Source organism: Haliotis rubra, unplaced genomic scaffold (genome assembly GCF_003918875.1).
Source record: "Haliotis rubra isolate DU_JTF1 unplaced genomic scaffold, ASM391887v1 Scf14, whole genome shotgun sequence".
In the NCBI taxonomy this organism is placed as follows: Eukaryota; Metazoa; Mollusca; class Gastropoda; order Lepetellida; family Haliotidae; genus Haliotis; species Haliotis rubra.
The window spans coordinates 2,621,953-2,647,883 of record NW_025765336.1 but is presented as its reverse complement, the minus strand read 5'-3'; the positions used below and the strand labels follow the sequence as shown (position 1 = coordinate 2,647,883).

At 38.1% G+C, this 25,931-nt stretch overlaps 1 protein-coding gene across 1 annotated transcript; it reads right to left on the bottom strand.

The window, feature by feature from the left end:
* Window positions 1-796: 796 nt before the first annotated feature.
* Window positions 797-8,722, bottom strand: LOC124268790 (neurogenic locus notch homolog protein 4-like). The gene is made up of 6 exons (XM_046703813.1): window positions 8,602-8,722; window positions 8,215-8,355; window positions 7,349-7,471; window positions 6,577-6,694; window positions 1,291-1,430; window positions 797-831 (listed from the first exon to the last, which is right to left on the bottom strand). The coding sequence occupies exons 1-6, from the start codon at window positions 8,720-8,722 to the stop codon at window positions 797-799; spliced, it is 678 nt and encodes a 225-aa protein (XP_046559769.1).
* Between the last annotated feature and the right edge of the window lie 17,209 nt (window positions 8,723-25,931).

The window sequence follows — 25,931 nt, the reverse complement described above, 5'->3', positions numbered from 1 at the left end:
CAGGGGCGTTTTTTAACTAGTCGGTAACTCTCTACTTGGTTTGCGTATTGAAAATATGGCTTTGCCGGCAATTCCCCTTCAAAATGAAATGTGGCTTTGCCGGCAAAATGATTTTTTGAAATGTGGCTTTCCTGGGCGGACAGCCTCAAATTACGTTTGTATGTAAAATAACATTCAAAGCTATCCAAAACAGTAATACAGTAAACTACGTTAATGACGAACACGCTCATAACAAACTGACAGATTTAACGAACTTTGTTCTGTGTGCCGGATATTTATTCATGTACAATTCATGGATATAACGGACAAACTTATAACGGGTAAAGCGGACTCACTTTGTGTTCCCATGTGCCATCTTTCAACGAAACGGGCGGTGGGGTAGTCTAGTGGTTAAAGCGTTCGTTCGTCATGCCGAAGACCCGGGTTCGATTCCCCACATGGCTACAATGTGTGAAGCCCATTACTGGTGTGAAATCTGTGTGGTTGAATAACATGCACACATTTGTACCATCGTCCCTAGCTTTTTCTTGTGCCACGCGTTCGTGGATGTTAAACATACTTCTAACAGGCAACGGCCCTATTACAACCGCCCATATATGAACTCAACGACAGTGAGATACGTGCAGGTAATATTTATTCGGAAGACTTACCAATGTTGCAAGCACACATTACTATACATCCGCAGACTTTCATGTGATTGTGAGTGTCACTATAGATAAGAAGTAGATGACATTTACTCTGTGTCAGTGGTCACTGGGGGACAGGTCCACGTCATCAGTAACATGTCATCAATGGCCTAAAGGTAACCAGGGGAGAATTTAGTCTTCTTACCTACAGTGAGGTAATAACATTGTCATGAAGCAGACTAGGATCAGAATCACTGGCTGACAGGCCCGAGATATGTTTCGAGAAATGTACATGGATCTTTCAAATTGTTTATTGGGATGGTTGTTAAATGTCATCAGAAAAAGAAAATCCACTTAAAAGCTCCTGTATAGCAAACTGACTGATAGTACTGTAACCTCTAGTCTCTTAAACACATCTAATCAATCAATGATAAACGCAACATGTACCTTATGCTAAGAAGGGGAGATTTGACCTTTTATATGATAACAAGAATCAAACGGTATAGCTCTACCATAATAACACACACAAAGGCAACACTGCAAACTGATACAGATTTTGATTCGAACAAAGGGTATACAAAAACAACCAAATAACAAAACAAATTACTTGTATGGTAAATATCTGTGAACTCAAGTCATTTTAAAGATTTACAATTTAGTATACTTTGATTTGCTGTAAACATGGCAGAACGCAGTTTCAAACTGGGTGTGTCGGTCAGCGTGGAATGGTCGTTTACTGGATGACGAAAAACGTGACAACAGTCAGAGAGAGCAGGTATGCTGAAATTGTCGCCGTACCTCCAGCTGAAACAGAGAAGTGAACCGATTATCGTTCATGTATGAAACAGATGTATATTATGTGAAATATATCTGTATCTACCATCGGTAACAACTTTTCCACTTTCATCTTCCCCAGTTCCAGGAGAACAAGTTCAAATGATTGTGGAAGTTGTTTCCTTTGCATAACTCAAAGGCCTTATCAAACTTTTAAAATACATAAATCCAGATATAAACAGGTACATGTATACTTCTAGAATTTAAAAAATGAAATTGCTTTCTTAACATAACAGAAAAAATAACATTACGTTCAAGTGAACGAAGAGGATAACACAACAACTACTGGTGTTTTTACATGTACCTTTTCTCAGTTGTTACTTTATATTTTTGGAAATGTTTATCGATTATTAATATTGTCAATTCGGTTGAAACAGAAGACTGATGTGTATATGATAATAACCTTTCTTATGAGTGATCGCACTCTCCCGCTATTTAAGTGTTAAAGGTACAGCCAGACAACAGTATACACATAAACATTGATTAGAACAAGTAACCGGAAGCTCTTTTTCAGTGCTTGAATCACGGATATCAGTGGTGAGGGGTATTCAAGATTGTTACATGTAACTCGTCAACAAGTTTCGTTAAAACTCTTTAATATCTATAAACACTATGACGTTTAAACTTCGACTTATTCTATTCGGGTTGGATAACATATATTTAATCTACGAAAGTATTCCATAATTATAGTACACCAAAGGAAGAGGACAACCAGTCTCTATTATTGCAGAAAGAAACATTGTACGATTCCAGCTCTAATCACGTGCCACTATTAAATAACGATCATACCTGGTGTTCGCAAAAACGTTTGAGTATCCTACACAATCGATTACGGCAGTCACAAACACACGCAAGTGCAAGTCAATTGTTCACAATTAGAACATGGAAATTGCATCGGACACCATTTTGGTACTAAACCATTACTAGAATCTTCCTCACTATTTCTACACTAAGAATTGTTTGAGAACGTTAGGAAGGTTGTGGATCAAACCCTGATCAAATAACTTTGACGTTGTTTGAAGATTTCATAGATTTAATCCTTTCACAAATGTTTCCTCACCATTTTGACAGGTGGCTCCTTTGTAACCGCTTGCACAAGTACACGTGGTGGAGTCTTGCTTGTTTCGCATTTTCCTCCATTGAGGCATTTCTTTCCCATCCTTAGAACACACTCCCTCTGGAAAATGAGGAAACATAATTGTTGGACTGAAAATTAAATTCGAAATTCGAAACAGTGAAAAAATATATACTTGTAACACGAGGTTCGGTATGTTTGTGGATGAACAAAACGGACAATATGACATCATATTTATCAGACATATATTGGTCATTCCTTTCCATATCTCATTAAGAGATACCACGACACATTTGTTATTCTATAGCTTTTCCACTACCTCCACCTCCGCCACAGCGGTTACCACTGCTGCAACCATTATTGCTGCTGCTACCATTGCCATTGCTGCCGCTATTACTACATTTGCTGCTATTACTACCACTGCTAGCTGGTATTACTTCTGCTACTACTACTTACACTGCCACTGCTGATTCTATCATTACTACTGCTACTACCATTACGATGTTACTGCTGCTGCTATTACTACTCAATTGATTCTCCTGCTATTACTACCACTATTACTATTGCTACTGCTGCAGTTAATATCTCCGCCCATACAAATAATACTGCAGATGCTACTAATCCTACAACTAATGTCACACATCACATGCAATTATACCAATATTAATCAGACTAACTGCACCTAAATATTTTTATGATTATCAAAAACAATACGTACATGTTGATATCAAATCGGAGTAACCACGTGTTAGTCTCGTCTATTTTTACCTGTGCAAGTGTTTCCATCTCCAGCATAGCCAGGCTTGCATGTACAGTTGTAGGATCCAGGTAGGATCCGAAAGTTTATTATTACAGATTTGATTTGGGGGAGAATGGAATCAACAAAAACAAATTGTTTAAGCATCCTTGGTATTGCAACTGAGAGATAGGTAAAAAATTCCTACCTCAGAAGAAGTGATTAGAGTGAAGGCAAAGACACCATTATACGTCACAACGAATGCAAAGGCCATCTTGGAGGTTTGATGATGCCGTAGCGCCGTCTGGACCTGAGAAAATGCTGTTTAAAATATGCTAAAAGTTTGATAAATACTAATAATTAATAGTTAGGTGTACACATCGTTAAATTGTTATACAGAATTCACACCTTTCCTATGGAATTAGACACAGTTTCTTTGTCTCAACTTTAAACTCTCTTGTGAATGTTTGACAAATCCTTCAGCGATTTAGAACACATTCAATTCTAACTACTGGTGTTTTTACATGTACCTTATCTCAGTTGTTACTTTATATTTTTGGAAATGTTTATCGATTATTAATATTGTCAATTCGGTTGAAACAGAAGACTGATGTGTATATGATAATAACCTTTCTTATAAGTGATCTCACTCTCCCGCTATTTAAGTGTTAAAGGTAGAGTCAGACAACAGTATACACATAAACATTGATTAGAACAAGTAACCGGAAGCTCTTTTTCAGTGCTTGAATCACGGATATCAGTGGTGAGGGGTATTCAAGATTGTTACATGTAACTCGTCAACAAGTTTTCATTAAAACTCTTTAATATCTATAAACACTATGACGTTTAAACTTCGACTTATTCTATTCGGGTTGGATAACATATATTTAATCTACGAAATTATAGTACACCAAAGGAAGAGGACAACCAGTCTCTATTATTGCAGAAAGAAACATTGTACGATTCCAGCTCTAATCACGTGCCACTATTTAATAACGATCATACCTATTGTTCGCAAAAACGTTTGAGTATCCTACACAATCGATTACGGCAGTCACAAACACACGCAAGTGCAAGTCAATTGTTCACAATTAGAACATGGAAATTGCATCGGACACCATTTTAGTACTAAACCATTACTAGAATCTTCCTCACTATTTCTACACTAAGAATTTTTGAGAACGTTAGGAAGGTTGTGGATCAAACCCTGATCAAATAACTTTGACGTTGTTTGAAGATTTCATAGATTTAATGCTCTTCCCAAATGTTTCCTCACCATTTTGACAGGTGGCTCCTTTGTAACCGCTTGCACAAGTACACGTGGTGGGAGTCTTGCTTGTTTCGCATTTTCCTCCATTGAGGCATTCTTTCCCATACTTAGAACACACTCCCTCTGGAAAATGAGGAAACTTAATTGTTGGACTGAAAATTAAATTCGAAATTCGAAACAGTGGAAATATATACTTGTAACACGAGGTTCGGTATGTTTGTGGATGAACAAAAACGGACAATATGACATCATATTTATCGGACATATATTGGTCATTCCTTTCGATATCTCATTAAGAGATACCACGACACATTTGTTATTCTATAGCTTTTCCACTACCTCCACCTCCGCCACAGCCGTTACCACTGCTGCAACCATTATTGCTGCTGCTACCATTGCCATTGCTGCCGCTATTACTACATTTGCTGCTATTACTACCACTGCTAGCTGGTATTACTTCTGCCACTACTACTTGCACTGCCACTGCTGATTCTATCATTACTACTGCTACTACCATTACGATGTTACTGCTGCTGCTATTACTAATCAAGTGATTCTCCTGCTATTACTACCACTATTACTATTACTACTGCTGCAGTTAATATCTCCGCCCTTACAAATAATACTGCAGATGCTACTAATCCTACAACTAATGTCACACATCACATGCAGTTATACAAATATTAATCAGATTAACTGCACCTAAATATTTTTATGATTATCAAAAAACAGTAAGTAGATATTGATATCAAATCGGAGTAACCACGTGTTAGTCTCGTCTATTTTTACCTGTACAAGTGTTTCCATCTCCAGCATAGCCAGGCTTGCATGTGCAGTTGTAGGATCCAGGTAGGATCCGAAAGTTTATTATTACAGATTTGATTTGGGGGAGAATGGAATCAACAAAAACAAATTGTTTAAGCATCCTTGGTATTGCAACTGAGAGATAGGTAAAAAATTCCTACCTCAGAAGAAGTGATTAGAGTGAAGGCAAACACACCATTATACGTCACAACGAATGCAAAGGCCATCTTGGTGGTTTGATGATGCAGTAGCGCCTTTTCGGACCTGAGAAAATGCTGTTTAAAATATGCTAAAAGTTTGATAAATACTAATAATTCATAGTTAGGTGAACACATCGTTAAATTGTTATACAGAATTCACACCTTTCCTATGGAATTAGAAACAGTTTCTTTGTCTCAACGTTAAACTCTCTTGTGAATGTTTGACAAATCCTTCAGCGATTTAGAACACATTCAATTCTAACTACTGGTGTTTTTACATGTACCTTATCTCAGTTGTTACTTTATATTTTTGGAAATGTTTATCGATTATTAATATTGTCAATTCGGTTGAAACAGAAGACTGATGTGTATATGATAATAACCTTTCTTATGAGTGATCTCACTCTCCCGCTATTTAAGTGTTAAAGGTACAGCCAGACAACAGTATACACATAAACATTGATTAGAACAAGTAACCGGAAGCTCTTTTTCAGTGCTTGAATCACGGATATCAGTGGTGAGGGGTATTCAAGATTGTTACATGTAACTCGTCAACAAGTTTTCATTAAAACTCTTTAATATCTATAAACACTATGACGTTTAAACTTCGACTTATTCTATTCGGGTTGGATAACATATATTTAATCTACGAAATTATAGTACACCAAAGGAAGAGGACAACCAGTCTCTATTATTGCAGAAAGAAACATTGTACGATTCCAGCTCTAATCACGTGCCAATATTAAATAACGATCATACCTGGTGTTCGCAAAAACGTTTGAGTATCCTACACAATCGATTACGGCAGTCACAAACACACGCAAGTGCAAGTCAATTGTTCACAATTAGAACATGGAAATTGCATCGGACACCATTTTGGTACTAAACCATTACTAGAATCTTCCTCACTATTTCTACACTAAGAATTGTTTGAGAACGTTAGGAAGGTTGTGGATCAAACCCTGATCAAATAACTTTGACGTTGTTTGAAGATTTCATAGATTTAATGCTCTTTACAAATGTTTCCTCACCATTTTGACAGATTGGCTCCTTTGTAACCGCTTGCACAAGTACACGTGGTGGGAGTCTTGCTTGTTTCGCATTTTCCTCCATTGAGGCATTCTTTCCCATCCTTAGAACACACTCCCTCTGGAAAATGAGGAAACATAATTGTTGGACTGAAAATTAATTCGAAATTCGAAACAGTGAAAATATACTACTTGTAACTACGAGGTTACGATGTTTGTGGATGAACAAACACGGACAATATGACATCATATTTATCGGACATATATTGGTCATTCCTTTCGATATCTCATTAAGAGATACCACGACACATTTGTTATTCTATAGCTTTTCACTACCTCCACCTCCGCCACAGCCGTTACCACTGCTGAAACCATTATTGCTGCTGCTACCATTGCCATTGCTGCCGCTATTACTACATTTGCTGCTATTAATACCACTGCTAGCTGGTATTATGCTACTACTACTTACACTGCCACTGCTGATTCTATCATTACTACTGCTACTACCATTACGATGTCACTGCTGCTGCTATTACTACTCAAGTGATTCTCCTGCAATTACTACCACTATTACAATTACTACTGCTGCAGTTAATATCTCCGCCCATACAAATAATACTGCAGATGCTACTAATCCTACAATAATTCACACATTACATGCAATTATACCAATATTAATCAGACTAATACCTAAATATTTTTATGATTATCAAAACAATACGTAGATATTGATATCAAATCGGAGTAACCACGTGTTGGTCTCGTCTATTTTTACCTGTGCAAGTGTTTCCATCTCCAGCATAGCCAGGCTTGCATGTACAGTTGTAGGATCCAGGTGTATTTGTACAGTCAGCGTGTTCATCACAGGGAGCATGGGAGGTTTTACATTCATTTGTCTCTGTTGTAGTGAATACGTCGACACAAATGTACTTTGATGTAATGAAACTTGTATAATAGAACATTTACACACACACTGATTCACTCTCTCCCTAGAACCCCCAGGGGACATAAAGGTATCTCTCTTTAACAATGCACTCGTCTCCATTAATACTGATGAATACTTAGAAAAGAACGTGCACACAGAGCTTTCATATAATACAATGTGCAAATATTACGAGTGTGCATGGTTGAAATAATAAACAAGAAGTGTTGGAAATGCAATTTTACATGATTTTAACTTAATATGATCCTGGTATCGTCACACATTTGTGGCAGAAATTGTGTACGAGGACACAAACTCGAAAGTTTATTATTACAGATTTGATTTGGGGGAGAATGGAATCAACAAAATCAAATTGTTTAAGCATCCTTGGTATTGCAAATGAGAGATAGTTAAAAAATTCCTACCTCAGAATAAGTGATTAGAGTGAAGGCAAACACACCATTATACGTCACAACGAATACAAAGGCCATCTTGGTGGTTTGATGATGCAGTAGCGATTCAAAACACATTCAACTCTAACTATTGATTTATTTAATTGACTTCGATTCACTTCTTGCATCACTCATACTAAGACGTAGATTCGACATACTAACCGCACGGTGTCCTGTTTAAATCCCATAGCTACATTTCCAGCTAAATGTAACGGATTAGTTTAAATAAATTTGTTGAAATGTGTTGACATATTTCTACTCATTAACCATCGTCACAGGTTTCCCCTGTATATCCAGTACCGATACAGTTACATGTTTTTGTAGCCGTTATGCATTTTCCTGAATGATGGCAATCATCCGGAACCGTACATCCATAGACGCCATCAAGTACTGCCCAGCATGACAAAACTGAGAAAAGGGAAAAAATTGTGACATTTCCAGCATTATTGTTTTATTTGCATATTTCCATAAAGTGTTACATAAATACAACATTGTTACTAATTTTATGTAAGAGTACGTAATAATCATTCCACAATTAACATTTCTATCAGTGCATAATTTTATCGTAAATGTACATTACTCAATCGTTTCTTGTACCCTACAGTTATCATTAAAGAATGGAAAGGAAATAACTTTTCATGATGACTAACTTACCCAGTAAAGGTAAGGAAATAGGAACTCTGAAAAGCTGCATGTTCTTCGCCTTCTTGTCAACTCTCGAATGTCCCATGCCCATATATACCATGATGTTGTCATAGTGACCAATGTCATGCATGTGTATTGGCGATGGGCGAGGGTGGAGATATACAAATAAGAACTGGGGCACATACTAGGCTGTTTAGGGCTTTCTGTTTTCACGATTTCGTACTGTATTGCTGCTTTAATATTTTATCTGTGCCCGACATGTAGCTGAACTGTTTGTTTTTTTCTCAAGCCAGACATAGCTTTACCTCGATCCGCAAAACTTTAACGTTTCTTAAAGTCTGTCATATGCTGAGGCATAACTGCTACTGTCTGTCAGCAAGGAGATGATATGCAATATATTAAGCCTGAATAAATTTGGTGAGGGAAAACGTTCAAATTACTGCGGGAGAATCGATTGCATAGAATTATTAGCCTGATGTGCAGTTATCGTAATTTACAATACAGTGTAATTTCGAGTAATGTAAAAGGCTCTGTGTCTTTGAATACCTCGAAAAGATAAAGATGTGGGTGGTGGCACATATTCATACTCACATATGATTTGTCAGGGTTTTCAAATCTGAATAAGAAGAAATTAAACATGAATATAAATCGAACATATCACTATTAAACTAACAAATACGTCAACTCCCCAGTCCTTGCTGTAATTTGGTCACCTGGAATATCTGGAGCCAACTATGGGTGTGAAGGTGAAGTGTTGTGATTACATATTATTGAAATACAAGTAATATTTATTCCCGAAATACCATTAGTGATATCACTAGCAGTGGTCCCATTGCAGGTACAGCATAACAGAGTGTGCTTTCACAATTCGTGGACAAAGTATTCTTTGTGAGATTTGTGGTAGATGCAAGGCTTATTTTATTAGTTATGTGTGTGGTTTCAACAAATACATGTATCAATGATAAAATGATCTATAAACATATTATTGGGACAAAGCGGTAATCGTATAGGGACTCTCATCAAAGAACAGTCAGTCTCGACTAGAGTTCTTGAGTTCTTAACTTTGACCTTTCCCCCGCAATCTCTATTAGGTTAGAGGCCACATGTTGCTGATATGAAATTTGCTAACAAGGGAATTGGTACCTTAAATTTAAGAACCATTCTCAGACAAAAATCAGCACCCTCAAATATCTGACAATGTTTCAAATTTCAGGTACCACAAACAGCATCACTGTACCCAACGTGTCTCCGGACATGGATCACATGGTGTAAAGTCAGTTAATTGTGTTCTGCCAAAATGCAGCATCCAGCCATGGACCTTTTGGTCACACACAATGAATGGTGACTTGATGCTGTCGTCAGTTATTCAGATATGGATTTTATGTTTATTTTGAAACATCTTGTAGGCTTTATGAGTCAATGAAATATAGCGAAAATGCACTCGGGGAATGCAGACTTATCCGTCTTTGGCGCCAACTTGAGGAAAGTCAGTTTGAGTGTCACATGGAGACGTGTGGTGGCGCTGAAGTCAATACCTCGTGTGACCACCGTGGGCATCCAGAACTGCATGGCATCGCCTCGGCAACGAACGAATAAGTCTCAGAATCTCGTGTTGCCCAATCGCAGCCCACTCTGCCTGTAGTGCCTGTGCGATTTGCTGAAGTGTCTGGGGCTGAGGGTTACGGCGTCGCATCCGTCTGTCCAGGGCATCCCACAGATGTTCAATCGGGTTTAAGTCCGGTATCTTGAGGGCCAGGGGAGCACATTGATGTTGTGGTTCTGGAGGAAGTCTCTAGTGTGACGTGTTGTGTGGGGTCTGGCACTGTTCTGTTGAAACAACTCCCTCTGGCGATCAATGATTGGAAGGAGGTGTGGGCGTAGGATTTCGTCACAGTACCGTTGAGCTGTCAGGTTGCCCTGGATCATCACCAAATCACTTCTCCTACGGCAGGTGATCGCTCCCTGTGATCATCACTGAACCAGATTCTACGCCAATTCGGTAGGTTCCAGGCCTGAACGTTGGTGCACCATTGAACTCGACGATGTTTTTGTGGAAGAACAGGGCCAAAATAAGGTGTTCTGGCACATAAACCAGCCTCTCTCAACCTGTTCCTGGCGGTCTGTGCAGAAAGCCTCCTCAATCCGGGTATTTGTCGAGCGGTACTGGTCGCCGTAGCTGTTCGATGACGCAGGTGATGTTCCCGGATGTAGCGATCCTGCGCTGCAGTGGTCGCTCGAGGTCGCCCACTACGAGGGCATCTGCTACCGAATTCTGCCGGCGATATCTCCCAGAGCCGTGAAATGGTGCTTTGGTGAACATTCATGCGTCGGGCAACTGCACGTTGAGACTGGCCAGCTTCAAGCAAATTAATGGCGATATGACGATTGGCTTCACTTAGACGTGGCATTTTGCGTTCGTCAACAATATTCCAAATACAGACAGACAGAGATCAACCGTTTATTCCCATCATTGAGACTATCTGATCCCCAACTTGCATGTGAATTGTGTATGCTGTGACACTACATGCCGAAATTGAAAATCATGCTGTTAAATACGGGTATTTTACGGATGGTGCGTTTTGTTGTGATGTTTCCAAACATAAACACCATAGGACTCATAAACAGAGCAAAACCTTTTGTAAAATGAATCACGTTATAATTCATTGCTACATGAAATTGCTATTTTCATTATGCGTTTCTTTTGGGAGAGAATATATATATATATATATATATATATATATATATATATATATATATATATATATATATATATATATATATATATATATATATATGTATATATATTGGTGTAGATATTACAATATTTGTTCGTAGAGAAAAGATGTGTGTGCACAGCTAAGTGAGGACGTATCTAGACATACTGGTCCTGTCATTAAATCACCGATTTTTGCAAGTGAGGATGAACTCACGAGGTAAGATCGACGTACATTTACCATGCTCATGGTGCTCTAGCTCTGATATGCGATTGGTATCCAAAGGCATATCTCATTGATAAGAAAGTGTCAATCTTCTTGATTAACAGCATCGACAAGACTTAATGGCAGAAAAAGATATAGCTACGCAAATCTTGATGTAAGAATATATATCTTTGGTCCCCACGAAACAGCAATGTAACAGAAAGCGACCAAGTTCAAGTAATCAATACCTTCCCTGTTAAAGAAACATGTTGAGACCAGTGACAAGATTATGAAAGTACCGGTACTTCAGACAGGATTAAAGGAGAATACAAGAACACGTCTAGATGAATTCTCACCACGCTAAAATTATTTTATCCATCATTGTTTCGTCCTACATTTTCCAAGTTGAATATTGTGTGGAATATTGAAACATGATGAAAGGGATATCTGCATCCTAATGAAACTTTGCATGTAACTTAGAATTATACTTCTGTTTTGAGTGACCTTGAAAAGTTGACGGTCTAGATGCGTTATATATTAGACGTTATTCATAGTTAAGATGCATGCAAAGACAACCAATAACGTCCTCGTTAATCAACCACCAGCCCATGTCACATCACTTAATACCTTCACCAAGGAGTTTCAGGTTATTTTTTTTGAATATCTACACATACCAAACACTGTATTTTCTGAAAAGCAAATTTACTTTGCCTGAATTATTGTCTTTTAGCATAGAAAAGATTTAGAACATTGAGTACAATGCAGGAAGTCACGAATTGAAGTGTGTCCATAGTCTGTGAAAGTGTCACGAATTGAGGTAAGAAGGAGGCATCCTCATATAATGTGAATGTATTCAAAGGCTGTCAATGGCGACCAATAATAACCAACCTAAAACATCCCCATAACCCTGTCAAGCAAAGTACAGGAACTTCGATGAACTAATATACTTCAACAAATTGTATTAAATAATGCTATTGTACATATGTTCCCAATTAATTTGAAAAGAAATCCCCATTACGAGTAGTACATGTTCAGAAAGACTATCCCTCAAGCCCCAAAGTCCGATCTGGCGGAAATTGTCTTCCATTAACTTCACTGCCCATTGCTGATCAAATAGTCCAACTGACTTTGGAACCGAACTGATGTTTTCCTGGAAAGACGCTATTATGAAGCTGAACACTGAGAGACTCATTTGTGTAATACAACGGTGAGTACCATGCCGGTTGTAGGTTGAACATACCTGTAGATAACGTCCCAATCCACCAAAACGATAGTTTTTGCTGTGACCGTGTATAGTATGATGATTTACGCTTGCTAAAGTATACTAAGCAGCAACAGAAACGTCAGTTTTTGAATTTTCCTTAGCAGAAACGGATAAATGTTAACTCATTTAATGCTTTGATTGTATATTTTTGACAACATCTCCGACTTTACTTGAGCATAGACATTTCTTCCCTAATGGAACCCAGGAAATCGTTTCATAAACGCAACCTGATCTCGGAGATGGTACGGTGTTCTCCATGTTTTTCATGCAACTCATGCTGCACGTGCTGTTCACAAGGACCAGCCCTATAAAATGCACCCCCAAACCTGGTTGAAACATTCACATCACAAGGATGGATGTCGCGACTCACGACAGCTCGAGAGGAACCAGGCGCTAGGAAGACTTGAAGCTGGCCACACTGCACAAGCCGTTGCCAATCACTTCCAGGTCAACGTTCGGACCATTTACAGGCTGCAGCAACGTTTCCGGGCCACCAACACCACAAATGCTCGTCCCCGTACTGGCAGACCAAGGGTGACCACAAGACGACAAGACCGCCATGTTGTGCGACAGCATGTACATAATCCCTTCATGCAGGCATCCGAAACAGCACGCCAGACAGTGGGAACACACGGAAGACCAATCAGTACTGATACAGTACGCCGACGTCTTAACAGAGGGAACCTCCATCGCCGTAGACCTTACCGTGGACCTATCCTCACCCCTCGTCATTGGCGTGAACGTCTACAGTTTGCCCTACAACACCAAAACTGGCGATACAGGCAATGGAGAACTGTTCTATTCACAGATGAGAGTCGGTACTGCGTATCAACTGCAGATGGCAGAACAAGAATATGGCGATGACGTGGCCAGCGTTACTCAGACCAATATGATATGGAAAGAGACTCATGGGGAGGTGGAAGCATCATGGTATGGGGTGGAATAGGCCTGAACCAGAGTGGGTCCTGTGGTGTTCCAGAACCTTGGTCCAGGGAGAGGAGATGGCATCACAGCGGTGCGCTACATCGACCGAGCTCTCAGACCCCATGTCATACCACATTTCGCACGTCACTGGAACAATATATTCCAGCATGATAACGCCCGGGCCCACACTGCCAGAGCTACACGAGACTTCCTACAGCAGAACAGTGTCAACATTATGCAGTGGCCGGCCCTTCGTCCTGATTTAAACCCAATTGAACATCTTTGGGATGAAATTCAGAGGAGACAGAATAATGTCATACCAAGGCCGAACACAGCCGATTTATTGTGCCAGGCCTTTTCTCAGAGTGTGGTTCAAGGTGCCAATGGCCTTCATCAATCGACTGGTGCACTTCATGCATAAACGCTGTGCTGCAGTTATTGCCGCTCGTGGTGGTCACACTAGATACTGAAGTCAAGGGTCTGAATGGACTGCAAACGTTCACGTCATGTCTTGAAATTATTCATTGATGTATTCCCCACGTAGGTACAATGTCTGAAGCCCATTTCTGGTGTCCCCCGCCGTGATATAGCTGGAATATGGTTAAAAGCGGCGTAAAACTGAACTAACTCACTCACTATTCATTGATGTGTCCAAATATTGTACACAAAAAAATGTTTTTGATCTGCTTATTATGTCCGTTTCTGTAATGATTTGATTACAGTGCCTATCTAATATTGAATTCGTATGACGTTTTTTATGCTGCTGAGTATATCTTGAATGTACGTAATGATCACACGCAGTCTGTAAAATATACTACAGAAAGAAATTTCACACTTGGAGAAATGAATTATATTGAAAATGGGTAGTACAAGGTAATTAATATGGGCGAATACCGTAATGCCCATGTCTAAACAAACGTATCCTCCCACTGTGGTGAACCACGCAAGGTGCATGCAGCATGCCTTTTGTGAAAACGCGACCTTGCATGTGTGACGGATCAGGTGACCTCAATTCCATGTGCCTAACCACCAACACGTGGAATGAATTGTTGGTGATTCGAAAAAACACACGTCAACAATCCTTGAAAGATAAACAGTTCTCATACCGTGCCTTACAAATGTTGAACGTGAACGTAAAATTGGCAAGCCCAACACTGGCCAGTCCACTGTGTCTGTTGCACGTGTCATGAGGTGCAGTAGACGGACAAGTCAAAACCTGAGGACACGTGTATCAAACGGGTACGACATCTGAACGCATCTGGTCAGGACGACCACATGTGACGTCACATGCCGAGGACAATCAAAATCGGCTACGTCATTTGCACAATTGTTTCACGACCGTTACGCCAACCAGTAAGACGCAGTTTCGGTTTCGCGTAACTGCCCCGACCAAATAACTCATGGACTGCACTAAATAAATAACGACTTTTGACTTTGATGACACATATTATATAGACAGAAACAGAAGTGTAATGACACCAGCAAGGCAATTCAACTTGAAAATTAATAAAATCACAAATTATGAATACGGTATGATTTAGCGACAATTATAAGAAAGTGAACGGAACTGAGTCAGATTGACAACTGAGGTCACCTATGAATACAAATGTTATGATTGCCATAATATCAATTATGGTGTCAATTCCAAGCCAAAACAATATCTGATCGAAATTCGTGGAAAATGTTTGCGTGATATTTATGAAACGTAATTTCCTGGTATTTAAACACAAGGTGTACTTGATTGACCATGGTGTAATTTTCCACAACATGAAGATAAAATGATAAAAACACAAAACCATTCAAATCTTTGTATCATCAGTTGTTGATAGTGATTCAGAAACACTTTAACAAAGCTGGAATAAAAAATGGACTCTTATGAAAGAACTCACAGTGTCAACTGGAGAGTAAAGATCTTGACATTGCTTTGAAATATTTGGCCAAGCCAGATTAATTCATAAAATCAGACAAAGGCAACATGGACAATGTATGAAATCTCCTGACAAGGGAACTGATGTTTTAAGTGATACATTAAGTTTCAGCGAACATATGGATTTTATTAATGTTTGCAAATTAATTATTTTTCAGCCACAGACTGTTGTGTTAAACACTGTAAATAATGACGATCTGTCTGTATGGGGCATATTAATAATATTCATAAATATCACATATACTGCCATTACTACCACAATACAGTGTAGTTTTTAACTAGATATTTCGATAAAAGGAGCATATATCCATGCAATATACCTGCTACAGGCAAATACAGATTCGAAAACTAAAGTGAGATAAGGGATCAGTTGGCGCACACACGGCTTATAGAATCAAGTCTTAAGTCAGAAAGGCATAAAGGTGCACTTCAAATGAATTATTCCCTAAAACCTCAGTGCATCGATTCGAGATTTATAGTCGTAGAACAAAGGTTACAGGCCTTAGCTTCATAATACCAGGGGATTATCCGTGCACGTGGTAATCCACAAACGGTAATAAAACATTCCAGTCCGACACCTCTAATCTACCGATACTCTTCAAAACAGAAGTTTTCTGTCAAGCGTTGTAGCCTGTAAGATATGGCTTTACTGTAAGCCCTTTTTGTTAAGCATGGGGAAGGTTAGTTGCGTAGAGGAATATTTTTATACTTTGATTTTGACTGGCAACTTCGCAATTGGGCACGCTATCTGTGGTGTTTTGTCTGTGCCTTATATATCACTGTAAAAACTCTTTTCAAAACATTTACATCGCTTTTTTGGAAAGTAATCCAAAAGCACCAGGTGTGTACTTTCTTTTGTACGTCAGTTTATTTAAAAAACATAATATGGTGATCTCTCAACACTCTAAAATCACATGACGTCTCAACAATGCTACGTGGAAAGGCAGTTTCGACTCTTTGAATAACAACGATATACTTTTACATGATGTTACAAAATGTTGGGGCGTTTTTCTAGAGGGAAATATATCCATTCTTTAATGAGACTAGAACTTCTAAGTAGCCAATTTCTGTCTGTGTCTTCCAATGTTCTCAGGACCACGATTAAATCTGCTTTGTGATAAACATGTTAGTATGTGGTGCATTCTTTATCGTGGGAAATGACCCCCTAATGAGACGTAACTTAATAGAATACAAAAAGCTGTTTTCCACAGGACAAACAATTCACAGGGTCACAGTTGCTGAATATGTTGTGCTGTGCCCAGATGTGATTTGTGGTCGGTTCCCAGCCAAACATTTCAACATGAATGAAATGATCATGTGAATAAGGTTTGGAAACTAAGGATTGACCAAGAGGTAGAGAAAGGCAGGCGATAATGCTACCCGGAACCCTGATTTAAGGAGAACGTATTTGTCACTATTGTGGGGTGTAAGCCTGCAAACAGCAACAGAGAATATGTTTGTCCCCCTTTAAGCATGACAAACATATCCCACGTTAAAGGACTTGATACCTTCCTAGTTACTGAAGACATGTTGAGGCCCGTGACAAGGTTATGAAAGTACATGTATTTAAGACAGGATTATGACAAAAAAGACATAGACGGTTGTGACTTCAAATTAGGCAATTGATAAATCAATTCGTTTAACGCTTTCACATCACCAAAGATCATTTATCATAAAAGCACATAGATCGAAACTATTACGATTTCAATGGATATTCAACAGACAATTGGCTCATGTGCGCCAGTTGTCTAAAATTAAGTATTGACGTGAAAGTGAAACTAAGTAACTTTGTGTTACATTAATTCATTCACAAACATTCATATTTTATCAATGGTCTGGGTATCATCTAGTGATTTAGCTCAACACACAAAAGTAAAGTAAACAGTTAATATTCTCTCCTGCCACTGAGGAACGATTGTGGTCAAAATGACAAGTACTTGAAAATTATTGCATTGGAACGCATAGAAAATATATCAAATTGCTGATTTTAAAGATGATTATCTTAACCTTAATTACTATAGATGTGTATATGCATAGTGTACAATACGAAAATATATGAACGAATATTATAGAACATATAGAAATAGAATTACAAAGACAGCAACATTCATATACCTAAAGAATGAAACAAACATAACATTTAGGACATTCTTCTTCCTGATTTCAACAACATCTACAAAATGAAAGTAATATTTAGGCCATAATGATATATATCAGCTGAATTCATCAGTACCAATTATTCACGCGTGTACGGGTCTCAGTGTATCAGACGCATTTATTTATGAATCACGATAAGTTCTTAATGAAATCAAGGGTTCGACATAACGTGAACGTATTCTGCCCCTCTAGGTGCACAGTCTACTTGAATTATAAGCTGGAATTAACTTATAGTGCACAAGAGGCTAACCCTCACTATTTTTTATCAATAAAGTAAATGTTGCCATAAAAGCAAAATTAAGTTTCAGCAAAAGGACACATCTTTGTGAATTTAGAATGTAAATTATCAAACATATCACACATCATTTCTTCCCTCAAATACCAAACAAACCAAACACATCCAGAGAAATTTTACTACGACATCCTAATCACGTTTGTATAGTGGTTTAAACATATTTTTATTCCGTCAATGCAGAAACCTGGATAGGCGAACAAGCCTAGTGGCTTATATAAACGCCGCTCCAGTACACGGTTCCAATATAGCTGGATACATAATTGAAATAGTCCGACAAGAAAAGAATAATACTGAGACAAAATTACACTAAAAAAAATGATTGAATAATAAATATTTGGTTATGGTGTTGGTTGTGCCTAGCAACGACAAGAGCTGCCGCAGAAAATCAAGTTATATAAATCTTGTCTTGCATTGAATATACATGTATATGTAGAGGTGATAATCACTGGAAGCGCTTACTTTTAGAAATGAACTGGTGTAATGAGTTGAGAATGTCACAAGTTATCCAATGCACGGTTACCGTATAAGGTAGTTTTCACATCGTATCCTTGAATATGAAAATACACCGTTGTTCTTAACTTTGATAGTTCCGACATGTAAAAAGGTAGTGAATGACGTCTTCGTTATAATGACCACATGAACACTTAGCTGTTTCTGATAATACCTTTGTGCCAAACTTTGTCAAAGGCTTTACTTACATCACAGAATACCGCTCTGATTTCCTTTCCTTGGTCTACGGCACTTGCGATAAAATTATAAAGATAAGTTAGTTGATTTACTGTAGAATCACCAGGCATAAATCCAGATTGTAAGTTTGATAAAATATTGTTATCCCTGAGGAAGTTGAAGACGTATTTAAAAGTGCATTTTTCAAAAACTTTAGCGACACAGCTTGTTAACGCTACAGGTCTATAGTTTGAGCAATCGTGTTCATCACCTTTCTTATGAAGCGGAATCACCGAGGCTAGTTTCCAAGAAGTAGGATACGTTTTATTACGAAAAGAGATGTTGAACAACTAAGCTAACAACGGGCTTAAAGAGGTTGCAGTTAGTTTCAGTATGATGTTTCCAATGCCATCAGGCCCCATGGCTTTCGATGTATCTAGACTCAGAAGAATATCGCGAACATCTCCATTACTTATTGTGATAGATGACAGAGGATGATCGATTTCACGCGGTTCGAAATCAGGCAGATCGGCGTTAGGATCAGCAACTTGGGATTGTTCTGAGAAAAATGAGTTGAGTACATCAGCAATATCTTGTTCATTGTCATAAACTATGTTATTGCTGACAATTGATGGAAAGGACGATTTTATCGAATTTGTTTTTACATAATTCTTAACTAATCGCCACCACATTTTAGTACCATGAGTGTTATTTATAGATTCATCAACTCGTGCATCAAAAGCACATTTTGCATTTCTAACTGTTGCCCTTCCTTTGTTCCGAAGTGTTCTGAACTTAGTCCAATCATCAGGAAAGTTACTGTTTTTTGCAATCTTATGAACACGATTTCGTTTTCTTATTAAGGATCGGATTTCGTTATTCATCCACGCGGGATCTTTGGTTCTAATTATTACAGTTTTATTTGGAATATATTCATTCATGATATTCAATAACAAGGATGTAAGGTTTTCAGTGATATTATCTACGTTCCCCGAAGAGAAAAATATATCGGAGTTTATCTCTTTGATAGTTTCATTCATACCATTAACATCCATTGAAGAATAATCATAGATTTTCCTTTTGAATGAATTCTTGTGCTGCATCATTTCTGCTATGTTAACAAATACGGGGCAGTGATCGATGCATATGGGATCTAATACACCAGAATCTTTAACAACGTCGACGCGAGAAACAAATATCAAATCGATCAAAGTTTTACTACTTGCGGTTATTCTAGTAGCATCCGTGATTATTTGTCGAAGGCCGTAGTAACTTTGTATATAGTCTATCTTTTGATTATTGCCATGAAGAACGTCAATATTGAAACCATCGGTAATAATTGTCTGCATATTAAGATCAACTGCGTTACCTATTGATTCATCGATCAAATTCCAATATTCGGAGCTCTTGTCGGCGCGATAAAAAGTTCCAATCAGGTAGTTTCTTGTTTTACATTTAGTCTGTATCCATATCTCCTCAAGTCCGACTATGTCTAAATCAGACATCAACAACGCACAAATAGTATCTTTTACATAGACTGCTACACCGCCACCGCGAGTTTGTCTGTCTTTACGGAAAGGTAGATGGAAGCCAGGAATTTTTATATCAATGTTATTTGTATCGGAAGTTAACCAAGTTTCGGTTAGACATATCACATCATAAAATCCAAGTTCAACTCTTAAAATATCTAATTTCTACTTAAGACTATGTACATTTAGATGGACTATTCTAAAAGCAAAATCCCAAAAGTGACATCATTATGGAAACACAACTGCCATACAGACAACGAAATTTGAATAGATGTTGATAAAGAGCAAATTTACCTGAGTGTTTAGAATGAAGTGCTGCAGCAAATGTACCCACTGCCTGTCTATATTGTGATATTTCAACCGACATCGAAAATTAGAAACTGGTGACAAAAATAGTAGACAGTGGGTCTTGAGGATGCAAAACTGCATAGGAACACACAAACATCATAACTTAATGATATAATGCGTAAACAAAACAAGGACATTCTTTTATTGTCACATTCATAACAGAAATTATCAAACAAACAGAAGAGGAAAGGGGTAAAACAGGAAATACAAAGACAAAAACATTTGTCTATTTAGTGAAAGGAAAATTCGAGAAATTTCATATATATAATGTTTTCAAATTGCCTATAAATGAAAGTCATATTAATTGCCCAAAATATCTACATCAAAACATAGTTAACAGTAGTGAGAAGATTTGTATCCGTGTCGACGCATGTGCATGTGCGACAGAACACGATGTGGGCGCTTAGCACGAGAATGTGTGTGTGTGTTAGGGATGCATGTTCAGGGCACGACCAAGACGGACTGGATACCTGTGCGATTAGATGCATGGTGTTGTGAAACAACGTGAGTACTGTTGTTTGTTACATATCCTATTCTATATAGACATATTCAATGCTTTACCATAGACGGAAATCAAAAGGTTAATGTAAAAAATGTATAATAATGATTTGTATAGTACAGTAGTTAAGTCAAGTGTTAATTGACACAAATAGCTTATTGTGCACATTGTATGAATGCAAAATACTATAAATATATTGAACGTAGCACGATCACTCATGAGTATGTTATTCAGATCATGGTGACCTCTTATGTCATAATTATCAGATCAAAACATAGCGTCCATGCGCTTTAAAAATGAAGCCGTAAACGTGTCAATTTCAAGTAAACGATTGTTTAACGGGTTGCGATTTAAACACACACACACACACACATATATATATATATATATATATATATATACATATACCTATACATACATATATATACATATATACACACACACACATATGCACCCGTGACCATACACATACATACATATATACATGCATACACATAAACATACATACATATACATACACATACACATACACATACACATACACATATATACACATACACACATACATACATATATATACATAGAGAGAGAGAGTTAACCTTTAACATATTCATTTCAATTGCCCAAAATATCTATATCATATCATAGTTAACGGTAATGAGTTTGTGTCCGTGTCGACGCATGTCCATTGCGAGATACCACGATGTGGGCGCTTAGCACGAGAATGTGTGTGTTAAGGTTGCATGTTCGGGGCACGACCAAAACGGACTGGATACCTGTGCTATTAGATGCATTGTGTTGTGAAACAACGTGAGTACTGTTGTACTGTTGTTTGTTACATATCCTATCCTATATAGACATATTCAATGCTTTACCATAGACGGAAATCAAAAGGTTAATGTAAAAAATGTATAATAATGATTTGTATAGTACAGTAGTTCAGTCAAGTGTTAATTGACACAAATAGCTTATTGTGCACATTGTATGAATGCAAAATACTATAAATATATTGAACGTAGCACGATCACTCATGAGTATGTTATTCGACAACGCTGATACACATGTATTCTTAAAACACCCGTGACCATCAGATCATGGTGACCTCTCGTGACATAATTATCAAATAAAAAAAAAAAATGTAGCGTCTTTAAAATGGAATCATAATACTGCTAATTTCATTTAGGCGAATATTTAACGGGTTATGACCTCAAAAGAGTCTACAATAACCAGTAATCGTAATCAAACCATACCGTCCATGAGTAACACACACACACACACACACACACACACACACACACACACACACACACACACACACACACACACACACACACACACACACACACACACACACACACACACACACACACACACACACACAATAAAATAAAAATAAATAAACTAAAGCATCACCTGATTGTAGCCCAACATTTACCAGGCTAAGAACCCAAAGAGAACACAACACATGATTGTGACACGTTTGTATAGTGAAGAACAGTTTTAACGTTGTAATAAATACGTTGAATGAGTAAGTGAGTGAGCATAGTTTTCGCCGCCTTTAGCAATATTCCAGCAATATTACGACAGGGGACATCAGAAATGGGCTTCACACATTGTACTTATGTGGGGAATCGAACTCGGGTTCTCGGCTTGACGAGCGAACGCTTAACCACTAGGCTACCTCATTGCCCCTAATGATACGTTGAGAAGAACTAAGCAAACACAACAGTATTCAACCTATTCATCAGCAACAGTATTCACGATGTAAATTATGTAACTTGAAAACATAACGACTGATGGACACAATATTGCACTTTAGAAAACCCCAGTTTGATCTATTCCCAAAGGTTTTCAAAGTGATTTTGTGACTAAGCAGTAGCTGCGCCACTAATATCCATATATAAATAAAATAGACTCTTCCAAAAACATCATAGAAAGAATGGGGTTACAACGGATATTAAATCTACTTTAAACGATACTCGGAATGTGGAAACAATAGTGCAGTCAACTAAAAGAATATGAAACCAAGAACGCAGATTACTTACGGTCTGGGTGACGCCTCCTTCACAAACACCATGCATGCCATACTCATGTACAGACTTGTCTTGTTGACATGTTCAATGCATGTCTGTTTTCTGTCATTAATTCCAGCGTACTGTTTATTACCTTGCAACTTATATAAGTTTAAACATATCCGCCGCATCTAAGAACTTCAGGCTCAACCCTTATCCTCACCCTAGTGTTTTATGTTTGTCTTCGCGTCCCTGTTGCGGTTTGCCACACGACCACAAATTGCCCTGCACTAACAGGAAGTGTATTTGCACGTTTAACACTTGCCCTGCTGAGAAGAAGTGTACAGCCACAATGTTGTAAATTCTGAATTTTGTAACCACCGAATTGAAGTAATCACGCCATGAGGGCAAATAACACGAATGGATTACTCAATGTAATAACGATTAATTGTTGGAGGGGACACCACGAACAACGTTGTGGTGTTCTTTATGCTGACGTATCTACAAACGGAACTAACCGAGGGTGAAACAGTACTTTGAGATGTAATTTGCAGTCAAATGTATAGTAGGTAAAAATATAATTTAATGATTAGAAAAATAGAAAAGAAATATTTACTTGTCGTAGCTCCTACCTTATATATATTACCTTTTTCAGAAGAACTAATACAATTACCTGGTTGTAACGTCATTTCGTATGGGAAAGGTCGGCTTAGCAAATCAGCTGCTTTGTTCATAGTTATGTGGGGTTACCGAGTGTGTTTCCGTATCAATAATATCACATAATGGGAATAAAAATTGTATTATAAGAGCCTTTGTTAATAATCTCTTCATCATATAATGTCATTCTTAAAATTATTCTTAAATAAAGAAGCAAATCATACGTGAATTTATATGAAAAGAAACGAGCATTCTGCGTAAGAATACTTAGCGGTACACCAAGGTGAAGGTCGTTCATGACGGTAGCATATGGTTGTGACTAGTCGCTAATACAGTGCAAACATAACTGACGCTTAAAATAAGATCTTTCTGTCTAAAAAGAAGAAACAAATCGGGCAGGGCTTTCCTGGCAGTGTTTCTATTTCCATTGCGGGTAATCACCTCATTAATATCAGTTTCTGATACCTCACGGAATCGATTCGTCGTCTGTATTGTGATCGATGGATCGAAATCCTTGGTTGGTACCTTTCTTTGACGATTGCCTTTTAGTCGTGCCTCACAATCCGTACCTTCAGTTTGAACGAAATACTCCGTTTCATATTTTCCAAAGTCAATTACTGCAGTAACGACTCCAGAACCTCTGTCATCATTTCTTACAGAATCACCAATTTTGAAAATGGGGGCAGCCACGTTTGTTAACAAACAATGTAATCTCTCGACGACGTCATCAATGAAATGTTAACGTTTTAGTATTCGCATGGTGTGTATGGACTTTGTGAAAGTAGTTCGTGGATTGACGTAATTTGCATAGTTATCAGATTTGGATACCAAGTTTATCTGATTTCTTTATTGCACTTATAACACCCTCCATTAGATGATAAGATCAATTACTTTATTGTCTTATCCAGATTCGATCATTTACAACCACTGTCATATTGCTGAATGCGGTTATAAACAATAAACGGGGCGGTGGGGTAGTCTAGTGGTTAAAGCGTTGGCTCGTCACGCCGAAGACCCGGGTTCGAATCCCCACATGGGTACAATGTGTGAAGCCCATTTCTGGTGTCCCCCGCCGTGATGTTGCTGGAATATTGCTAAAAGCGGCGTAAAACCAAACTCAGTCAGTATAAACAATAAACAAGTCCTGCTGTTTTCTTCACGATGTCATTTCTTAATTGATTGAAGCGTCGTAAAATTACATTGCTAACCCTTGGTGCTTGTCAAGCTAGACATATAAGTCAGCTGTTACTACTAACATTGTACAGTAAGTACAACATGATAATGTATGTTTATGGTATGCTTCTGCTGTACCACACATGACACCAAAGTACGTTAGGAACAATTTTATATTTATATTCCGAAGGTGCTGAAGCGTCACTAAAAGTGCCACAGACATATTCTATCACTGTGGCCGGCAATAGCTGAGCTTCACATTGTTCTTGACAGCGACAGTCGGTGTCAGTGCGTGGAATGTGTGCTGCCTTGAATAATATTCCACTCATATTATGTATGGTGCGTCAGCTTAATGGGAACCCAAAGTGGCGTAGATCTAAAAATGGTAAAATAAATATTCACCGGTGGCAAAAGAAACCTCGAAAATTCGAAGGCGTCATGGCTTCCAAAGATTGAAATATGGATTTCTTGCTCAGCGCAAAAACAGATTTTGTATGCTTAAACGGCAAACATGAAATATATTTCCATGCGTGTAATATCGAATGATCCTGTTTAAAGAGATGGACATGTGTATGAGTTACGTGATCTTAATGACGGCTTTCTGTACAACGAACGGACTCAAAGGCACTACAACTTAGTTCGGAATATATAGATATATATCAAGTCACAGGTAGAAAAACAGCCCACCGTTTTTCGCGCGTTAGTCACAAACATAGCTTACTGTATTTGTTTTTGCTTGCGATTTCTGTGCGTGCGTGCGTGCGTTTGTATGTCATATGTTACACAATTAATACCACTCAGTAATAGAGTAAATTTATATACCAACGGAAAAAAGTAATTGCTCCATATAAGGTTCAATGGTGTATTGTATGGTGTATGCCACCGGGACGAATTGGGTTCCTATTCCTCCATTTGCGCTAATGAAGGGTCGTCACGTCAGCATCATAATGCCCGCCTTAATATTGCACGT

What these genes read in the sequence shown, in the direction of transcription:
- LOC124268790 (XM_046703813.1), bottom strand. Translation starts at nt 8,722, where the DNA reads ATGCATGACATTGGTCACTATGACAACATCATGGTATATATGGGCATG. An exon ending in AGATGGAAACACTTGCACAG is followed by an intron (nt 6,695 to 7,348) that starts GTAAAAATAGAC and finishes CTCATTTTCCAG; the next exon opens with AGGGAGTGTGTTCTAAGGAT. An exon ending in CATGTTTACAGCAAATCAAA is followed by an intron (nt 832 to 1,290) that starts GTATACTAAATT and finishes ACCTCACTGTAG; the next exon opens with GTAAGAAGACTAAATTCTCC.